The sequence below is a fragment of the Euprymna scolopes genome, chromosome 31 (assembly GCF_053919585.1).
Source record: "Euprymna scolopes isolate OS-2025 chromosome 31, ASM5391958v1, whole genome shotgun sequence".
NCBI classification, from domain to species: Eukaryota; Metazoa; Mollusca; class Cephalopoda; order Sepiida; family Sepiolidae; genus Euprymna; species Euprymna scolopes.
The window spans coordinates 12,597,934-12,621,914 of NC_136512.1; the positions used below are offsets into that span (position 1 = coordinate 12,597,934).

The 23,981-nt window shown below is 35.0% G+C and overlaps 1 protein-coding gene across 1 annotated transcript in view; it reads right to left on the bottom strand.

Moving 5' to 3' along the window:
* LOC145255624 (somatomedin-B and thrombospondin type-1 domain-containing protein-like) overlaps positions 1–23,981 on the bottom strand; it is a 134,313-nt gene that overhangs the window by 12,378 nt on the left and 97,954 nt on the right. The window contains exon 3 of the mRNA XM_080114145.1: positions 20,215–20,344. Within this exon, the coding sequence (XP_079970271.1) occupies positions 20,215–20,344 (130 nt within the window). The remainder of the gene's footprint in view (positions 1–20,214; positions 20,345–23,981) is intronic.

Genomic DNA, 23,981 nt, shown 5'->3' on the forward strand with positions numbered 1-23,981 from the left:
GATATCCGATGCCTCAATTTAGTCTCGAAAGATAATGCCTACGCCTGTAAGGGTAGCTCAGCGTGAAATTCTGAGGCAAGGGTTGCGCAATCCTAAGCGACACCAGCCTGAGTCGACACTCCTTGCATTTTCTGATATACAGCTTCCGATTCTGCAACGCTGGTTGTAACTTGCAATGATGAAAATCAGGAGTGGGAAGGAGATTACAGCTAATATTCAGTCAAGAATTTAAAAGAACGTGTACTTTTAAGATACAACAAAACACAACCGAAACACGTTATAAAAAATGTTGTATGAAGTCAAACCAGTTCAAGTGTCGGAAAGTATAAATTCTGATTCCAACTTTTCAAAAACACCACCATGCCAACGATCCCCAAAATACCACCATGCCAACGATCCCCAAAATACCACCATGCCAACGATCCCCAAAATACCACCATGCCAACGATCCCCAAAATACCACCATGCCAACGATCCCCAAAACACCACCACGCCAACGATCCCCAAAACACCACCATGCCAACGATCCCCAAAACACCACCACGCCAACGATCCCCAAAACACCACCACTCCAACGATCCCCAAAACACCACCACTCCAACGATCCCCAAAACACCACCACTTTAACTATCGCAAAATATCAGGTTCAAACCCGTACGACCACAAAATATAAACCGCAGACTCCAAGGATACCAAAAATATCAGACACAAATATCTTGCATCTCAAAATAAAGTCCATTAATATTCCGTTACAAGCGGAATCGGAATTTGAAATCAGACTCCAACTTCTTTCAAAATCTCCGATTTAGACTCTGCAAATAATTTATCTCTGCCATTTCAAACTACGCGAACCTACCAATCCTCTTAATAGCTGGACCAATGCATTACAGAATAAATAACGGAGCTCACCAACAGTGCAGGCGTGTTTGGGGTTTCTATTAAGAATTTATGGATAGTTTAGCAGCGTGGCTTCTTGGCTTTATACACTCAAAGCCCTTCCTATAGGGAATACGCCTCTGCAAATGGCACACATTTGGAATTAGGATAAACACCAAAAAGGGTTTCTATACTAGTTTGTGTTGATCCGCCTGCGATGCAAATTCAGACTTATCATTTTTCGTTTATGCAATTAACGAAATAAAAACGAAAAGAGAAAAAAAAATAGCAGCACAACTATTTATGTTCATTAGTCCTTAAATAATCGAAGAAGTCACTTAATGACTACAAAACTAACTTAATTACACTAAGTAAGGTGCACATACACAATACACACCAAATAAGATACACAATACACACCAAATAAGATACACATACACAATACACACATATATAGGAGTAAGTTTTGAAAAAACTATGACCGTTAAGCAACACAGTATTTTCTACGTTTCATCTTCGTGGGCATTCGCCAGGCGAATGAGAATGAAACAGAAAATTCTGTGTTGCTTACTTGCCATATATTTTAACAAAACTTACTGTTTAGCTCTGCTTACGTATTGATCATTGTCAAGTAAATACTGGAAATATTTACATAAAATTTTATGGAGATACAGAAAATTGTAATTATATATATATATATATATATATATATATATATATATAATGAAATAAAAAAGATGCTGAGTTTACCTCATATAAGCAATGGTAAACTTCAATCTAATACAAATACTAAATATTTATATAGAGATTTTTTAATCCCAACCAAATTAAAAGCTCATTACACACACAATAGAGAGTAGAGCTTATAAGAAAAAGGAAGTTAAAACTAAGTTGAAATTTACAACCAAATTTGTTATTCCACCGAATACTAAAAAAAAAAAAAAAAAAAAAAAAATTACAATTTTTCTTATTCCGCGAAGTTTCAAAGAATGCTATTCTTCTTATAATCTGTCTGTCCGCTGAGGAGAAAAATAGCAAGAATAGCATTCTTTGAAACTTCGCGGAATAAGAAAAATTGTAAATTGTTTGTTTGGAGTATTCGGTGGAACAATAAATTTGGTTGGAAATTTCAACTTAGTTTTAATTTCTTTTCTCTGATATATATATATATATATATATATATATATATATATATATATATATATATATATATATTCCATTGGTATTTTTTTTATGTCGACTCGAGAGAAGTGTGGTTGGAATTGCGCAACTCTTGCCACAACAATTTCACGTGCAGGCACCCTTACAGTGGGTATCCATAGTCTGTCAAGACTGAAGGAAGCTACCATATATATATATATATATATATATATATATATATATATTACTTCATGTGCTAGCATAAAATTGTATGCATTGGATTAATATATATATATATATATATATATATATATATATATATATATATATATATTACTTCATGTGCCTGCATAAAATTGTATGCATTGGATTAATATAAGTGAGAATGTGTGTGAGGACACTTAACCTATATACTCAAGGTATTTTTGATCTACAGACTTGAAATTACGTAATTCAGACATGTAGAAAACTTTATAATCGGTTTTCATCAGGAAAAAAACAGCTGTTAAAGGGTAAAAATAGTCACATGGATTTTTATCTGTCAACTGTTTCACGAGGTTTGGAAACACTTTTCAAAGATCTTGGCCAACTGGCCTAATGGTTGACTAACTGCCTTTGGGTTTTGGTTTCAATCTAAGCTCGAGTATTTTTTTTTTTTTTTTTTTTTTTTTTACTTACAAGAAGTGAACTGTTTAGAAAAAACATGATACTTTTTACTTCAGTTTTTTAAAGGAATTTAATGTTACGTTCAATACCGAGCAACGCCGGGTCCATCTAGTATATCTATAAAAATGAGAATGTGTGTGTGTGTGTGTAAGAAAGAGAGGATATTTCTCAACCTATATATTTAAGGAATTTTTTACCTACAGACTTGAAATTTGGTATTTAGGGTATTCAGACACAGAAAAATTTTAATCGGTTTTCACCTGAACAAAATACTAAGGAGTCAAAATCGGAAAACTGGTACTTGGGAGTCATCGAATAGTCAACTATTTCACGATGGTCGTGAAACATGATAGCTTCCTTATGTTAATAAGTAAGTTTGAAAACACCTTTTAAAGATCGTATTAAGCTGGTCTAATGATTATCGTACTTGACTCACTGTCTTTAGGTTTTGGTTTCGATCTTAGCTCGAGTATTTTTTTTTTTTCATTACAAAAAGTGAACTGTTTAGAATTAAAATATCCCCATGCACATGTCTCAGTTTATTTCCGATTTACTTCTTTTTTTTTTAAGAGTAACGTTTCGGTTAATACCTTTCTGTTTATAATAAAGAAATCCGCATTAGTTAAAATATAATATTTGTGCATATTTTACGACCGAGCAACGCCGGGCAGCCTGCTAGCAATAAATGAACATGTCTAAGCAAAAGAATCAGCATACAAATCTAAACACATTTATGAGTGTTACTTTTTCACTGCCTTCGTTCAGGATTGAACTCAGCACCTTTGGGTAACTAACACGGTACCCCCGTAATAATAATAATAAAGGGTTGGGTTCGAGACTCCTAACAAAACGGTTCCCCAGTTCGATACAAAACACCTAACGAAGGCCGGAGGGCAAAACGGCCGAAACGTTGTAACAATAACAACCAAGATGAGGAAGTCAGTCAGACAATCTCAATCAATGAAAACACCTCATCTCAAAAATACAGACAATTACTAAACACATTCAGATTAAACTTAGATCGCCTTCTAATACAAAAAGATATCTCATTCCCACCAAAAACGAACAAACAGGTGAATTACAGATTAACTAAACATCTGCACGATGATCGCGTAAAGTGCATATATTGAAATAACTTCCTACCTAGCTCTACTTGTGCATTGAATATTGTTGAAGTACTGTACTGAACATCTACACTGTATATCTCCTTATAATTTTTTTTTTTTTTTTTTTTTTACAGAGATCACCACTTATCAAGGCCCGGAAGCCACTCAGGGATAAGGGTTATTGCAAGTACATTACGTTAGTGTGGAGATTTGATGAAGTGTTTAAAGGGGGCGGTTCATTAGGAATTTGTTAACATTGGACTTGAACACATCCAAGTTGTAGTCCGGTGGGAAGCAGGCAGACGGATGATATATATGATTGTGTGTGTATGTGTGTGTGTGTGTAATTGGGAAAAGGTGCTAGTCTAGCCGCACTGACGAGTTGTGATACAACAAAACAGTATTGTATGTGGATGGCTATATATTAAGCTCCCCTCTTTGGGTTGAGCACTGTCGTAAATGTATCTCACCCGCTGCTTTTTCGGCTATTAAGCGAGGCTCGCTGTTTGTTTTTAAACAAACTTGCAGCTCGAGCACTGTAAAAACGTTGGTCGAATGTTTATTCAATAGACATTTGATGAGACGTTTACGAGCACCGATCCATGATCCAGTGGTTAGAACTGCCAACTATTAACGCGATGGTTGTAAGTTCAGGTTAGGGAAAAGGTACTAGTCTAGCTGCACTGATGAGTTGTGATACAGCGAAACGGTACTGTATGTGGATGATTATATATGTAATTGTATACATGAAGTTATATATTATTCCCTGTATTTGCATCCTCGAATTAGTATAGGCAAAAATGTAAGTAGGCATATTTAAATGCACCCAGATTAAAACTTGGTTACCTTTTCACACACACAGAAAAAAAGGTCTCGTTTACAACAAAAGTGAACAAGTGAATTACAGGTCAAGTTAACCTCTGTTTGATAATTTATAATTACTGTTGTCTCTTTAAGAAATAACAATTCTTCAAGTTGGGAAGTCTGGAAAATTGAAAAAAAAAAAAAAAAAAAAAAAAAAAAAAAAAGTCGGTCAGCGAGCCCGGTGTGCGATATCGTGTCTTCCTGTTCCTATTTACAATGCCTCCATACGGGACAGAGTTAGACACCAGGGTCGTTTTTTAATGTGGAGAAAAGGGAACAAAAATAAAAATTGTCTCAGTCGTGAAGGATTTCTCCTCCACTGACAGAGAACAAGAAATTGAAGCGGAGCATCTGAAGAACAGATGGTATTTATTTGCTCCCCCACCGAGCAAATTAGGCACAAGGCCGATTTTTAATGTGAGGAGTGAAGGGAGGGGGAAGGGGAAAAGGGGACCAGCTCCCGAGAGGTGGGAAATGGGAGCTGGTTAAAGGTCAGAGACATGTGGGGTTGCCCCCACATCTGGTCTTTGCTAGTCATAGCTAGTCATAGCTTGCAGTATCTGCCGGAACAGATACTACACTGTGATCTTGTCCCGAAGGCCAAGAAAAATTGTTTTCTTCCTGCTATTGCTCTAATATCGTCTGTATTAAACGTTAAGTTTCATTGATGTGAAAATTTCCCTTAATTTCGTGACGGTATGTTCTTTGCTAATGGAATAGAAAGGGGGCTTCGGGGTAGAGTTCGAATCCTTCGACAAGCGTTGATAATAATCTGCATTGAAGATTGCGCAAGCATTAAACACTTGAGTTTGTAGGTATAAAAATATTTAGTCATTCATTATATATGGTGCTAGTGCACTTACTGATCCGCGCTATTTTTGAAATCGTATTTCCAAGTTTAATTAAAAGTTTTGTTTTTTTATTCCATTGTAAGGTTAAATTATAGAATAGTTACAGAACACCCTTCTCTCCCCATGTTAAGAGCGGCTTTTTAAATAACGTTATTATTTCAGCACGGATCAAAAAGTGCACTAGTACCATATATATATATATATATTAGGCACCGCCAAAAATGGCCACAAAATCAAGTTGTTGTTGTTTTTTAAAACTAAATTACATTTATTAAAATCCATTATTTCTGAGTAACTTTTTTTTTCCAGAAAGATAAAACCCTGAATTTTATCATATAGAAAACAGAATAATGTAAAACTTTTTCTACTATTTTTAATTCAATTTTAAATGTTAAATTTTCCCCAAAAGTTAATTGACATTTTTTGTCTTGCACAAAAAACGTACTTAAATATTTAAAAAAAAAGGGTTTTTGAAATAATTAATTTATTTATTTATTGTCTAACTAAGATTTAGGATGATTTTCTAAGAGAATATGCAAAAATATTATAATATAAGTACCTGAATTTCAAATAATTCCACTTATTCATATAGGTAACCAAATATTTCGCGTCAACGTAGAGTTCAGATCGACTCTGTTTACGTTTTCTTTTGATGGTAAGAAAACTATGGAAGACCAAACAGGCCAAAAAAACTTATTTTTCAGTGACGAAAATTTCAATGTATTATTAAGCTGAAGCTGGCCAGTACCAGATGGGTGACCATTTGTATGAGTTTGGTTTTTAATGTGTATGTGTGTGGGAGCCAGGCTCCCCAAAATGGGGGGGGGGCAATTTAAAGCAGAATAAAAAAAAAATTATTTCAGCGCGTTTGGTCCACCGTAGTCGAAAGGCGGCAAACGTTTTCAAACGAGATCGAAAAAAATGATGCTATTTTTAACACAAAGGGCACAATATTTATCGAATTTTTTTTTTTTGCATCGATTATTCAAAGCATGCCCTGTTTAATAATGGTCATGCATTATTCGGCTCGCTAAAAAAAAATTGTTAATTTATTTATCAAAAATTTTAAAATGGCTTTTTTCATATAAATATTAAAAAAAATTTTTTTTTGTTTTGCTTAACTTAAATTAATTATTTTACTTAACATATTCACCGAATTTCACACTTCAAAACTCAAAAGCGGGATAATTAAACACAATCGAAGTTCTGATATTCAGACGTCAAAATAAGGTATGCAAACAATTTTTTTTTTTTTTTTTTTTAATCTATAATTCTGTCCCTTACAACAACACAATATGTTTTGTTCAGTTTCAGATGATTATTTTAAACATATTTGTTCCCACTTCAAAACAAGGGGGGGTTTTGTAAGCAAAAAAAAAATATATACATAAATATCGTTTATGAAAAATAAGTACACTGTTATAAAGTTCATTCTTCTCCTAATAATCGCTGAAAATTTCGTATTGATCGGATAATTACCTGATTTTTGGTAGATTTTTAAAAAGACGGTCCGTCAAAAAGTACTGACCTGCCCCCCCAGTTTTGGCGGTGCCTAATATATATATATATATATAGGAAATTGGTATATTTAGGCAGTATTTTTCCATTCAAGCAAGTATTATTAAATGCAACGGAGACACTTTACTTTATGATTTTTTTTTTTTTCGATTTTCCGTATAATCTTTTTTGTATCGAAATCAAAAATATTAATAAAAGTTCCATAATTGTTGCTGTCACGAGCGCTTTCAATTTGTCCACGAATCATCTTCAGGTGTTGAAGTAAAAGTGAAGATAAGAATTAAAAGTGAAAACTAAAAGATACAGTAAACAGCGTTAGGTGATGAGTTAAAATATGTAGAGTCGATGAAAAGTCGATTAAAAATTTGAAGATTAAAATCAGCAAGTTCATGAACACTTAACGAAGTCCGTTCACTACGACCTACGCAAGACATTTTAGAACGTTACTGCTTTTCTCGAATGCAATATCATTTATAGTGGGTTGAAGAGTTCTAATATATGACGCTTCAAGAATCTAAGTTTTTAGTATTATTTTCATGTTGTATAATTTTTATGTTGTCAACGAGGACCTTTCTAAGATTGGAGGGGGGAGCAGGTATGTTCTTTCATCAAATGTTTATGCATAGTACTAATATTATTCTCATTTTCGCTCCTTCACACTTTTACTTCAATCACTGAAGATGATTTGTGGACGAATCGAAAGCGTTCGTGACAGTAACAACTATGGAACTTTTATTAATGTTTTTGATTTTGATACAAAAAAAAAAAAAAATTATACGGAAAATCGAAAAAAAAATATATCAAAGCAAAGTGTCTCCGTTGCATTTAATATTTGCTTGAAAAAAAAAAAAAAAAAAAAAAAAAAAAATTATATATATATATATATATATATATGCCTTTATGATTATTAATCATATATTAAGTGCCTATAAAGTATACTGAACGGTAGAAGAGAAACTTTAGAGGCCAGACAAATATCTGATGGAGACCAGACGCAATTTGGCGGGTCTGGGGAAACATGCGACTTCCACTCCAATCACTCGAATGACCTAACACAGAAAAAGAAAACATCAAAGAAATTAGACCCCACCCTCCGATGCCACAAGTAACAAAACAAAGACCACCATCAGCTTAGCCGGCAGAGTATTTACAAAACGGAAAACACCAAGACAATAGAACGCTTTCCCATAAACCGACTGCAAGGCGTTATTTAATTACAACATTTGCGCGCGCTTTTCCCCATCAGAATGACTGAGCAGACGACATTCTTTCCCCGTTTTTTTTGTCGATTGTCTCTTTCGTAAGGTTGTTTATTTAAATTAAATTGAAAAGTATCAAGACCACCCACGTTTGAAGAGACAAAATGCCTCAATGGCCGTCGAGTTTATTAGTTCGTAAATACTATAGGCGTGGACGATGAGAAAAGATGGCGTCTCCATATTGTCGCATTTATTGGGGGTCTCTGAATATTTTGTTTTCTAGGTCAGACATGTAAATGTCAGACGAGGCGAAGACCCTGCAGCGATGTTGTCTAGTTCGTGATATAAATGTCGACATTGTGGCCATAAAAGGGAGTTTTATTCAAATACGTATATATCCATTTATCTCTTTATTATAAACTTAGCATTATATATATATATATATATATATATATATATATATATATATATATATATATATATGACAAAAGTCTATATTCCAAATTCCAAAATATCCATTTCACCGCTTATTTCTTTCAGCATCTTAATATGTGCAATTATTGATAGCACCTATTTCGTAATACAGAAACATTCATATAATTATTATGTCATTTTAATAACGTTTTAAAATGCTTAAAAAAAATAAACGGTAAGATAGACAGCATCACTAAATTTTGAATAGAGACCTTTTTCATTTATTTGTATATGCACTGTAATTACATCGAGCATCATAAAGGATTGGTGTAAATAAAGGATGAAATGACTAAAGTATATTTTTCCATTATATATATATATATATATATATATATATATATATATATATAACTACTTCATTTACTCACATAAAATTAATATATGAAAGTGTAAATTTATGCGTAAACTAGTATTTACTTCAAAAGTGCTCAATGCGTGGGTAGAGCTAGTTAGTAAGTTATAAAATATATATAGCGATTAAGCTACACTGAATATTCGGCGTTTCATCCACTATAGGATTCGTCAGGCTTATGCGCATAAGCCTGACGAATCCTATAGTGGATGAAACGCCGAATATTTAGTGTAGCTTAATCGCCATATATATATATATATATATATATATATATATATATATAGTAACTTATAAAATATATATAGCGATTAAGGTACATTGAATATTCCTCGTTTCATCCACTCTAGTACTCTTACGCTTGAAGAGTCCTAGAGTGGATGAAATGCGGAATATTCAGTGTAGCTTAATCGCCATATATATTTTATAAATTACTAACTAGCTCTACCTACGCATTGAGCACTTTTGAAGTAAATACTTAAAGTTTACGCATAAATTTACACTTTCGTATATTAATTTATGTGAGTAAATGAAGTAGTTATTTATATATATATATATATATATATATATATATATATATATATATATATATATATATATATATACACGTGAGAATGAGCGAGGGAGAGAGAATATTATAACCATAAAGGATGGAGCAATTTCAACAAAAAATCTTATTAGAACTCGGTGTGTAGCAAAGCATAAATAAAACTTTAAAAAACGTTTAAAAAAAAGACCCAACATCTTAGCCCGATCTCATTGTAAATTTATCCCCCACCCCCCGAGAGAGCCTTATCAAATGAGAAAAGCTAGTACGAGTTTAGCGTCGGACTGGAATAATTATAGCTTTTTACATTTGATAAGGCCCTGTTGAGTTAAAATAAATTTATAAGATCGGTGTAAATTTGTTGGTTGTTTTCCTTTTTTTTCTTTTAAATTGATATAAAGATTATATTTCTGTTAGTACGTCTACGTTTTCTCGGAAACTATTGAACAGATCTGTCTGAAATTTTGTACGAAACGCCGTTATCATATAGCGCAGCGAACTAAGTACTGTGTTATCCGTTCGATGCACAATTATGGATTAATATGGATTAGTCATCAAAATACCACATTTACTCTAGAAGTTTGTCATAAATTACTCGCTCTAACCCAACGTGCTATAACTTCTGCCCGTTTTTAACAGATTAAAATGTCTAATATATATTATACCATGTTTAAAGATATTCAAAGATAAATACCAATGCACGCCATGGGGGACTAAAGTCTGTGTAGTGACAATGTAAAGAGTCTATCCGAAGTGTATATATATATATATATATATATATATATATATATATATATATATATATATATATATATATATATATGTGTGTGTGTGTGTGTGTGTGATGATGAGAATAATGGAAATAGTATTCCGACAAAATAGAGAAATAAAAAACCGAGTTATGTGTTCATCAACGTTTCGTCTTTATTTCTTATTCATCCAGAGGAAGTCTCGAAATAAAGACGAAATGTTGATGAACACAACTGTTTGTTCCTTTTTATTTCTCTCCCCCCCCTCTCTCTCATATATATATATATACTAGCATTTCAGCCCGGCGTTGCTCGGGTGTTTGGATGTGTATGTTGAGCAAAAAACAAACAAAAAAAAAAGTGGTAGTGGGAAGGCAGGCTCGAACCCGTATCGCAAAGGAGGAAAAGAACGGGGCAAATCCTAACGTTTATGCTGTTACGATCACCGCCAAACCGGAAGAAACATTTTTTTAAAATTAAGGCTAGACAATCTAAAGGAGAGGATAAATTAAAAAAATATCGGCTAAAAAAAGTGACCCCCCCCCTGTAGAAAAGTGCCTAGTTGAAGGGGAAGATATTAATGTTTTTAGCCAATTTTTCGATATTTGTCGTATAAAAGGTCGAACTTTAAAAGGATACTGATCTTGGTAAAATCCGTCGCCTCTATTGAAAGTTTAAGACAGACATACAAACAGACATACATTTATATATTGGTAACTAAAAATTTTCGACCCAAACCGATTAAAAAGCTTGCCCTATCTCTGATTACCCTTGATGTAAAATTTCAAATATTTAGACCAGAAATTGTCTGAGTAATTTGGTAGAGACCGCAGAGGTCAATTTTTTAAAACTTTGACCTCTATTATGACCCCTATTAATTTATTGTTTTGGGCTCAAATCAAGTTATTAAGTTAAATACATGTCCAAGGAACCTATATCTAAAATTTCAAGTGCGTAGACTCAAAATTGTGGAAGGAGTTTGGTAGAGTTCTCAAAGGTCAAATCGCTGAACTTTGATCCCTTAATAGCTACATTTCTGGCCGAAAACGGATTACGAAGATTTTCCCAAAATGTACACAGACACACACAAACACGTTCACTTTTATAGATATATAGATAGATAAGGCAGAAAGAAGCCTGATGAATCCTAGCGTGGATGAAACGTGGAATATTCTGTATAGCTTAATCGCCATATATATTTTATAACTTACTACCTAGCTCTACCTACGTATTGAGCACTGTTGAAGTAAATACTAAAAGTTTACGCATAAATTTATACTTTCATGTATTAATTTATGTGATTAAATGAAGTAGTTATATATATATATATATACCGATATAAACACCGATCTTTGGCCTTCGGGACAAGATCAAAGTGTAGTATCTGTTCTTCAGATGCTGCACTTCTATTTCTTGTTCTCTTTCGGTGGAGGAGAAATCCTTCACGACTGAGACAATTTTTATTTTTGTACCTTTTCTCCACGTTAAAAAACGACCCTGGTGTCTAACTCTGTCCTGTGGGGAGGCATTGTAAATAGGTATATATATATATATATATATATATATATATATATATATAATATATAACGCTATTCTAGTTAAACCTATTCAAAAGATTTGCCGATTCGATAATTCCCTTCGGGGTCGTGTCTTGGGCAAGAAAAGCCTGGCGGTACCAATCTCTCCCAAAACTCCAAGCACATAAAGCACTTGGTATTCCCAAATTATCACCCATTTTAGTTTTGACCAGGCTTAACGTCGCTTAACTTCGGTGATCTAACGTGATTATGCCGCATATACACACGTGGATTAATTACCTCGTCTATCATAACCGATTTTAAAAACATAATTAAACAAAGAATGGGATTCTACTACACCTTTTCTCTTATAGCTTAGATTTCAATAAGAGAAAACTGTCTTCATACAGAAAGCGAGTGATTTGCTCAGGTATTCCCCATTTTCCTTCTATTTCTTTTTGTACTTTTAATCGTCCCAAATACGTTTACCAGATAAGGGAAGTTAAGCAACGATGAGCCTGGCTAATACCAGATGAGCGACTATTTAGGAATTCAAGGCGCTGTATATGGTGGCGGGACAGCACTACTATCAAAGAAAAAAGTTAGGCGCCTCCTTCCCTCCGCTAGTCTGTGGGAGAAACGTAGGAAAGATCAAGACTCCCACTTCAACCCCCGATCAGGGTAACGCGAGATCTTAGAAAGCAGGTGACCGATGTAATACGAAAGCAATCAGGAAGAATTCTGTTTATGGTTTCGTATCTCATTGTGCTGAGCAGTAGATCCCTTTGGATATCATGCTCAGGACAAACGCCCAGTATGGGCATTGCTCGGACAGAAAGAAACTGCAAGCTACTATCTATACAACTGCAAAGAAAGTTGTGGCAATACACTAAACACTTTTGAGAAATAGCGTGAATGGGATTCTGAATCATGAGCAACAATGAATTCATGAATGCCTCGAGGGAGAAAGATGGATGAGTCATCATAGTCGTCAATGCCTATACCGGGCAGGACACTACTTGGATTGAATTAAATGATTTCACCCCAAATAACGTAAAGAAATACTGCCAATCAGGAAGTATATATATGAATACAAATAAATGAATAAGAATTACAACGATAGAAATCTGAAAATGTTTCTTTTCCCTTTTGGATCAATAACAGTAATAGTAGTAGTAGTAGTAATAGTAGTAGGAGTAGGAGTAATAGTAGTATCTATAATCTTAATAATTATAAAACTATGTGGATCACCCGGGCGTCTTTACTTACTTGAATCTTATATACAGGATGGAAGATAAATTTGACGCCCTAGAGAAAACAACACTACAGCTTTATTTTAAAACTTTTCTTAAAAAAATCAATCCAGGTAACTTGATTTTGTAGTAAAGCTGATATCTATTCAATGTAATCGCTTTCGGTCTCAATCACCGCCTAGATATGAGTCCGGAATTCTAGGAGCATGCCTTTTCCATAAGCTCTGGCGGGAGCCCGGCGAATACTCGGCGGATGGCGGCGATCAGGCTGGCTTTGGTGTTGTGGGAGGTCATGTTGGTGATGTTCTCGACGTATGACCAAACGAAGTAATTCAGCAGGTTCAAATCAGGGGAAATGAGAGAAGGGTATAAAGTCATAACTCTTTCTGAAGCGAAGCTTGGGTTTCTTTAGACGTGTGGGCCTGCACGGTGTCCTGCTGCCACACCCAGGTCTGCTAGCGGACACCTGATTGCACCAGGGGATCACCACACACATTCAGCATATTCAGGTATGGTTTGCTATTGACTTTACAGCCGACTTGTGATATGAGGTGGCATTATATGGCCCTCACTTGAAACCACACCAAAAACCATAACCGTGGCCTGAAACTTCATTGAGCTTCCATTCCATTTTCAGGGTTTCCTTTTCCTTCCTTTTTTCTTGATAAGCCCAGCTTGTGAAGATACCTGACAGCTCTTCTGGTACAGATAACAGCTTGTGTTGCAATGTCAGAGGCTTTGCACCGAGGATCTTCAAAATTTTCGCAAGACGCAAGATTCTTTCAGAGGGCCCGGTACAACCTGGATGCGGTTTTACACTCTTTCTCCTCTTTTGTGAATTGTACAATCACGATTAACAGTAGAAAGGGGGTATCAAAGATTTTCTGTTGTTTTGTGTTGACTAAGACCACGTTCATGTTGACCCACGATTTGTCCTCGCAAAAATTCTTATAGCTTATATGATCCTTTGTTTCGTGGCATCCTTCAGTGTTGTTAGATGCGATTTAAATGAGGTACTCCAAGTTATTTCAGCATTATTCTTATGTAAATATAAATAAGCATATATGAGCCTTGGGAAAAATATTTATCTTAGTGTCTATTCTTTTTTTGTCATTATATATATATTACACACACATATGCATACATATACATACATACATATATATATATATATATATATACATATATATATATATATATGATGGATACTCCTATCAATTTCGATGTATAAGGTCCACCATAAGAAACGAGTTGTTCGTAAATTCACAGAATTTATTTATAGTGATGAAGGCTTTATGTAGAACCAATCACACTTTTTGGTACAACTGCTAATCTCAGTCGGCGCAATGGCTGCCAGAAGACAGAACAGACAGACCTACATCAGATTTGTCTTTCCCTGGATGCAAAGTTTAAAGACTGATGCTGCAGCTCTCCTAGTGGATTAAACGCGCCTCCATGTACCAACCTGGAAATTTCTACGTTCTGGCATCGTTTATATAGTATTTTTCATTAGTCAGCCATTACTTAGTCTTATGAATAATCTGATCTGCCAAAGCAAAAATATATGCGTGTGTAGATTTTTGTTAACTTTAACGGGTGTTAAATTTGGTATGAATTGTCTACTCCTAGGAGGTACTCTCACTTAGATCTGAAAAATCGACCCATATTTTTGGATGTAAACAAATCTCTCTCTCTCTCTCTCTATATATATATATATATGTGTGTGTGTGTGTGTGTGTGTGGTCTTATCCGTCGTCTGTATGAGGACGATATATAATTGCTAAAAAAAAAAAAATAAATAAATAAAATACAACACTAAGTCAACCCAATCTCTTAACGATTAACATGTTCTGCTTTGAGCTCCTATATTAAGGATTTTCTACAGAAACTGCCCGATCATTTTATACCAGCATAATATAAATATATATATATATATATATATATATATATATATATATATATATACACACACACTAGTGCTAGAACTTTTGTATCGTAAATACTAGTAGAAAATACGCATAAACAGAAATGAGCATAGAACTAAAATGAAAGTACTATACAATTTATATGTTCGTGTGCTAGAACGTTACCATCCTAATTGCTTCACTATTTATGCATAATGCACTAAATATGCATAAATAGAATTGAGCGCTTTAGTTAAATGAAACCGATCATCTAATAGGAAGTCATAAAAAATGCATAATTAACGAAAGTTCGTTTCTCAAATTAATATGCAAATTATTTAAACATTATGAAGTTGTTTGCATACCAAGTACTGAGTATATTAAGTTCATTTTAATATTTTTTTAAATAGAAAAAGTAATCTTTTGATATATATGTAAGTGCGATAAAAAAATAAACTAATATAATATAATATAATATAATATAATATATATATATATATATATATATATATAGAGGAAATTTATTACTGTTAGTCCAGAATGAGTTTACAAATTGTTTCAGCTAGAGGAAAATCCTCAAAGAGAGGAAAAAATCCAACTAGCATCGTCAGAATTCATAGATGGACTCTAGTCCGGTTTTTTCACCACTGGTAAATAAATATATATATATATATATATAACTAGTTCAGGGAGGGCGGCCCGCTTTACCCGGAGGTAAAATACGCTTAAATATGATATTTTATCTGTCAAGATTTTGTATATATTATTATATAGTCGTGATTTCAAAATTAAAATAAATATTTGAGTGCCATCAGTTAGTATCGAAACCGAAAGTAAAACTGTAGCATTCAAAGCTGGTGACGTTACCACTGTACCAATGTGACACGCATATGAATAGATTAAAAACTAAAAATAAACGAAGATGAATATACAAAATGTATAACGATTTAAAAAAATTTTTAAATCCATTTTGCCCCCTTAAAAACATTTTAACTGACTAAAGACCCATAAAAGAACGGTCCCTAAAAAATCCAATTATTTGAGACATCGAGCGCCACTCTACGACTTAGTTTCAGAGGCGATAGAGTTTGAAAATATGGAGACAGACATATAGCCTTTTATATATTAGATTTATACTTTTTAATTATCAATCATCCCGATTCAATCCTTCCTTTGAATCCACGATTTACCTTATCCATCCCTTCCGACCAATCCCCATTTCTGTTTTCCTTTCTATCACAAGTCTTACTTTACATTTCTTTCCCACATTTTTTTTTCTATATTTCCAAAAACAAACATTTAATAACTTTTCTTCTCGCCTCAAGGTAAACCTACGTTAATTCACTTCCTCGTGTCATCCGCAGATTTAATCACTGATTCGCCACTTTCAAAAACGAGCGAATGATAAATAAATAAAAAGAATTTATTTTAAAAAGCAGGGTTTATCATACAAATCAAACTGATCCGATTTCAACGCAAATAAAGCGAAAAATAAAAAGAATAAAAAGAAAAAACAGAAAACACAGAGTCGGAGAAAAGATGAGAAATAACGAAAAATTAAAAAACAAAAACAAAAAAATAAAAACACCCAACACCAAAAACACAAACACCAAAACACAAGCACCAGCAAAAACACCAACACAAACACCAACACCAAAACACCAACACAAATCAATAATCATTACAAATCATTACGCTTTTCTTCTTTCCCCAACATGTTCGATTAAATTCCACATGTTATCTGCTATAAGTAACTGCGAGTTATTTACTTGCTCTATAGAAGACTGGGTGAAACGATGTAGCCTTTAACTGCTTATAACGTAGATGACCAAAAGGTACAACCACATTGATACAAAAAAAAAAGACAGAAAAGCAACTACAGGCATATAATAACTTGAAACTTAAAAATACATAGGCAGTATCACTAGTAAGATACTCTGGACCTTTCATAAGCTGAACCAAAGGAGAACCGAGACATCTTGACCAGAAGACCAGGAAACACGGCTATGCACAATAACCAAAGAATGATATTGATCGACTATGTGAAAATACGTAGATAGAGGACTGGTTTGTATAGAAGACTGTACGAATGACAAAAAAAAAAAAAATTAGAAACATACATAATGCAGAGCATAGAAAGGTTAATTACTGTAGCAACAGACACTGCAATAATGAACAAGACAGAAAACAGAGTGAAAAGATAAGACGAAAAAAGAAAAATGTGAAGTGAAACAGCTACATGAATGATTCATAAGGATGACAAAAGATGACTCACGAAAACAATTGGACGTGGCTACGAAAAGGAAACCTCAACAGAGAAACTGACTCCCTACAAACAGCCGCACAAGATAAGAATTAACTATATCAAAGCAAAATTCAACAAGACACAAGAAAGCAGCAAATGCAAACTGGACTAAGGGACGAAATAATAATCCACATAAGCGAATGCAGTAAACTAGCCTTAAAAGAATTGTAGATTCATTTAATCTCCAAGCACAACTTTCTTGAGTCGGCGTTGTTAAATACTAGTGGGGGGCAAGACGACTAGAAACAATACTGAAATAAGCTGAGAGCACATACATCGATTGGAATTCCCCATCTAGTACTAGTCAGCTTTGTTACAGGGAAAGGCTGTCCCCTTTCCATATAAATAAGAAGTGCATTAGATAGATGAACATGAGATCAGGATAAGCCGAGACTCGAACCTTGTAAGCAAGGTTAAGAATTGGGATGCTAGAATTTAATCTATTGATAAATTCTATTAGTAATAATTAGATACTGTTTATACCGTAAAATGAATTGATTGTTCATTCTGTTTGGAATTGGAATGTTAAAAAGGTCAGCCAAAAAAGAATGAACAATACAAATTAAAAATATATTGTTAAAAAACAGGTTAGAGTCATATGTTGAGAGTTCTTTTGTTGTCAAAAGCGTGTGCATAGCCACGTGATTTGGTCACGTTTGGAAAACACTTCTGACGTCATAACGAAGGGGGATTCTCAATATAGAAGCTAAGAATTAGTCAGAAGAGTTGAGAGTTAGTCAGAGAGAGATAGTTGGCAGTCAGTGGTCAGCTGACCCTTTGGAAGCGAAGGGTAGAAGATTAACTATGTAGATCCAAATTTGAATTCCTGACGTCATCAGCATTCGACTGGTCCATTGAATAAAGAATCATCTTTGCGTTTTTGTAACTGTTGTCACGTGTCATCTTTCAACACTCAAAAGGTAATGTATCAATCATCTTGTAATAAACATTGTGTAATCCTTCGAGGATTATGCATCTCCCCTCCTCTGTGTTAAGAACTTGTATACATACATAGTCCAGTCTATATATATATATATATATATATATATATATATATATATATATATATGAAGTCCCAAGCATCCCAGAACTGCATCAATGTCTCTCCCTTATCATCACTATCGTTACATCCGTTATATGTATTGTCTCAATATGAATCCCGCGTCATATATCTTTAATATGAAACCCCACAATACGACGAGTTCAACATTGCTTAACTTCGGTGATCTGACGAGAACCGGCATGTCAACGTGATTTATGCTGTATAATATTCCTAAAAGAATGTATGAATAAATACGATTATGTGGAGAAGGAAGTTGACTGGAAATTTTGGAAGACTTGGTTTCGTCTAGACTTTAGAGAGCATCATAAGTTGTTGAAAGAAAGAAATCTCCAATTATGGCATGTGCGAAAACTCCTAGCGCGTACAAAAAATAAGTCAAGGGACTTTTCATTCGCCTCCAAAAATAACAGATTAGACGATTCCAGTAATAGCTTGTTCCCCGTTAATTGCAGTGCAATCGTGGTTCTGTGCAGTTCTAAGAGGCCCACGCTCCCAGGCTTTGAGAAGAGGTTCGTTTATTGCTGACCTCCACAGGCGTCTGCCGGCGAACACTAACGGGACTTCACGGGTAGCTTTTGCAGGATCAGAGTATTTCTCCTCTGGTTGCTAACTTTTCAATCCCACTTTCCGACCCTTGTGTCACATCTTCTTGCGGGGGAGAGAAATAAATACCTAATAAAAGGCTCCTCAGAGCACCCTTTCGTGCGTTGGTAGAGTTCAAAATCTAGTAGGTGATATCCGTTTCTCCTCCTTGCAACCACTTTCTCAGAGAAGAGACATTACGAGTCTATCTCTACTCTATCGGATTTTCATGGCAAGTGCTCGACGGAGCTTCAACCTATGGTTCCCCGGCAAAACATTCACAACAAACACACGCCTATCTACAAACACTCATAGTAATTTCCACAATTCGGTGCCTAAATCCAAACGTAAATTCTATGAACTGAAACCCTGTGGAATTCTGCATCATGGACAGGCTTCCTAGCTAACTAAAACATAGTAATCTCAAAGTCCAATGTAAACAAGTTCTTGTTAAACTGTCCCCTTCTATCTTCTATGGGAGAGGAGAGGAGAGAGCGAGGAAAGGAGAGAGCGAGGAGAGGAGAGAGCGAGGAGAGGAGAGAGCGAGGAGAGGAGAGAGCGAGGAGAGGAGAGAGCGAGGAGAGGAGAGAGCGAGGAGAGGAGAGAGCGAGGAGAGGAGAGAGCGAGGAGAGGAGAGAGCGAGGAGAGGAGAGAGCGAGGAGAGGAGAGAGCGAGGAAAGGAGAGAGCGAGGAAAGGAGAGAGCGAGGAAAGGAGAGAGCGAGGAAAGGAGAGAGCGAGGAAAGGAGAGAGCGAGGAAAGGAGAGAGCGAGGAAAGGAGAGAGCGAGGAGAGAGGACACGGACAGAGAAGAAAGGAGAGAGGACACGGAGAGAGAAGAAAGGAGAGAGGACACGGAGAGAGAAGAAAGGAGAGAGGACACGGAGAGAGAAGAAAGGAGAGAGGACACGGAGAGAGGACACGGAGAGAGGACACGGAGAGAGGACACGGAGAGAGGACACGGAGAGAGAAGAAAGGAGAGAGAAGAAAGGAGAGAGAAGAAAGGAGAGAGAAGAAAGGAGAGAGAAGAAAGGAGAGAGAAGAAAGGAGAGAGAAGAAAGGAGAGAGAAGAAAGGAGACACGGAAAAAGAGAGCGAGAAAGAAAGAGAAAGAAAGAAAAAGGAGAATGGGGGAGAGTACGAAAGAGGGAGAGAGTAAGAGGAAAAAACTATTGTAAGGGAAACAGAGGAACACACAGATGTGGGGTTAGAGCGATTTATGTAATCAAGTTGATAAATCGTAATCGATCCTTACGTTGCCCTTTTTCCGATTTCATTTGGATGGTGATAATGGAAGAAAAGGTTTTTATTGATTCCCTTTGCTGGGTCGTATTCCTTGTCAGTTCGCCAGGCACCGAAAGATCCAGGGAGAATGTATCCAATCTCTAGAATGAAAGAAAGAAACAGCCATTTTTTAGTCTTGACACATTACATCATTAAAAAAAAGAAAGAAGAAAATACCTTCATGCAAAACAAACGCGTATGTCAACATAACCTTCGACGTTGTGTAGTAATGGACTATTTCGAATAAGCTTCAAAGCCGTGTTCGAGGTGGAATTCAAAGCGGATTCTCGCGAGAGATGGAGAAAGATAATTATATACACATAATCTATCTATTTATCTCTCTCTCTCTCTTTATATATATATATATATATATATATATATATATATATATATATAAAGTGAACGTGTCTGTGTACATTTCCCTACACAATAACTGTCAATATTTAGTCTACAGACTCGAAATTTGATATACAGGGTACTGGGGGGTTGGAAAAATCTATGTAATCAGGTTTCGGCGAGAAGTTTGGCTGTTAAGGGGTCAATGTTCAACGATTTGACCTTTGAGACCTCTACCAAACTCCTCCGACAATTTTGGGTCTAAACATTTGAAATTTTAGATATAGGTTCCTTGGACATGGATCTAACTTAACTTGATTTCAGCCTAAAACAATAAATGTTAAGGGGTCATAATAGGGGTCAAAGTTAAAGAAATTGACCGCTTTTTTTGCACAACATACACCTCAAAACACCCGGGCAACGCCGGGCTGAAATGCTAGTATATATATATATAAAGTAGTAGTGTTCGTGTATGTATTTATTCAACTCTCCTACAGTCCCCAGCACTGGAGCAATCATAACCAACCCTTGCAGGATGATCCCCCACCTAGGGATGGTGCACACCATTTTCAAGATTAAGGTCAAAGGTCAATGTGTGTATACTCTCTTACATTCCACATCACTTGACCGGTAATGACCAAACCTGGCACGATGATTAGAATGGTGCACACCATTTTTCAAGGTCAAAGATGAAGGTCATATTTGGTGCGGCTCTTACATCTACTGCAAAGGTACCCGCGCGTGATGCAAAGTCTCACGCGAAGCACGTGTATCTTTGTTAGCATATATATACTAGCATTTCAGCCCGGCGTTGCCCGGGTGTTTAGAGGTGTATGTTGATCAATAAAAAAAAAAAAAATTAAAAAAAAGCGGTCAATTTTTTAAAACTTTGACCCCTATTATGACCCCTTAACATTTATTGTTTTGGACTCAAATAGAGTTATTAAGTTAAGTCCATGTCCAAGGAACCTATATCTAAAATTTCAAGTGTTTAGACCCAAATTGTCGGAGGAGCTTGGTAGAGTTCTCAAAGGTCAAATCGTTGAACTTTGATCCTTTAACAGCTAAATTTTTGGCCGAAAACCGATCATAAAAATTTTCCCAAATCTCAGTATCCTGTATATCAAATTTCGAGTCTGTAGACTAAAAATTGAAAGAGATTGCGTAGGGAAATGTACACACACACACACACACACACACACACACGTTCACTTTTATAGATATACTAGCATTTCAGCCCGGCGTTGCCCGGGTGTTTGGATGTATGTGTTGAGCAGTCGAAAGTTTTAGGCAGACGTGCAAACATCCATCCATCCATCCATACATGCATTTATATATTGGTAACTAAAGATTTTCGACCCAAACCGATTAAAAAGCTTTCCCTATCTCTTTATGTCAAATTTCGAATGTTTAGACAAGAAATTGTCTGAGTAATTTGGTAGAGACCGCAGAGGTCAAATTGTTTTTAACTTTGACCCCTATTATGACCCTTAAACATTTGTTTTGGGCTCAAATTAAGTCATTAAGTTAGATCCATGTCCAAGGAACCTATATATAAAATTTCAAGTGTTTAGACCCAAAATTGCTGGAGCAGTTTGGTAGAGTTCTTAAAGGTCAAATCGTTGAACTTTGACCCCTTTACAGGCAAATTTCTGGCCAAAAACCGATCACATCGATTTTTCCAAATCTCAGTACCCTGTATATCAAATTTCGAGTCTGTAGACTAAAAATTGAGAGTTATTGTGTAGGGAAATGTACACACACACACACACAGAATCACACACGTTCACTTTTATATATATATATATATTAGTTAATTTCATTGTTTTTTAAAACAACAAAATTAACTTAATACTGAAGCGATAAAAACCATGCAAATTTAAATAAATTTTAAATAAACAAAAGTTGTGGGTTCGATCCTTGCCAAGGATAACCATGGGGATGATGACTGTTAGCAGGAAACGCGTGTCCATGGATAATTTTCGTGCAAGTAAAAATTATTAAACACACATGCATAAAATAATATATCTAAAAAATTTATGCATCTATTTTCAATATGTATTATAGTGCTCGATACGCAAGTAGAGCTTGGTAGAAAGTTTTGAAAATATATATGGCAATAAAGCTACACAAAATTTCCCGCGTTTCATACTTGTTAAGATTCGTCAGTCTATAACCTGATAGGTCCACACGAGGATGAAACTCAGAAAATTCTGTGCTGCTTAATTGCAATATTATATATATATATATATATATATATATATATATATATATATATATATATATATATATATATATATTCGGTACTTGGCCAGCATTCTTTCATTTATACAGGTCAGGTTGAATACCAGCGTTAAGTTCCGGATATTTTTTTTTCTTTCGCCCAATTTTTCAACACGGCGAGCTAACTTTCTCGCGTTTTCAGCGAAAGAGAAGAGAAATTCACTATACCACAGTACCTGAAGAAGACCCATATGGGTTGAAAACGTTAGTAGGTTGGGTTAATTCTTGGCCTTCGGACCAAGATTAAAGTGTAGTATCGGTTTTGCAGATGCTGCACTTTAATTTCTTGTTCTCTCTTAGTGGAGGAAAAATCATTCACGACTGAGACAATTTTTTATTTTTATTCTTTTCTCCACATCAAAAAACAACCCTGGTGTCTGTCACGTGAGGAGGCATTGTAAATAGATACTCTCCCTCGGAAAACGCGAGAACGTCCGCCATATTGAAAAATAGGATTAAAAAAAAAAAAGAAAAAATATGCAGAGCTTAAACCGGTAATCGACCAGACTGCTCTCCCTCTCATATATATATATATATATATATATATATATATATATATATATATATATATATCTTGCCACCAGGCGTTGCCCGGTCGTAAAATATTCTTAAATACGATAATTTAATTTATTTTATTGTTATAGAGTCAAGTCTCAATCGAATATAAACTATATTGTACGCAATATATGGCAGTGACTTCAACAGAAAAAAATATGACTTGGACGCCATTAGTTAGAATCAAAACCAAAACATTTAATGTTCAAGCCTTGTCGTTATTGTTCGAGCTGTCGCTGTATGGATAAGAAATAGTTACATATGAACTAACATTAATATATAAATTTATATACTTTCGTATGCGTACAAATAGCAAGTTTTGTCAACTTAAGCTTGCCATTTCCAATTTTTTTGTTCAATTCTATCATCTTAGTTACTATTTTTACCGCCTAAAACCCCTAAAAAAAACGATCCACAAAATTGTAATCATTTGCCCCACCTAGCGCTGCTCTGCAAACTTTTTTTTTTTTTTTTTACACAGTGGTCACCACTTATCAAGGCCCGGAGGATAAGGATAAGGGTTATTATCATGGCTAAACTGTTTTGTCTGTTTCAATAGTCGCG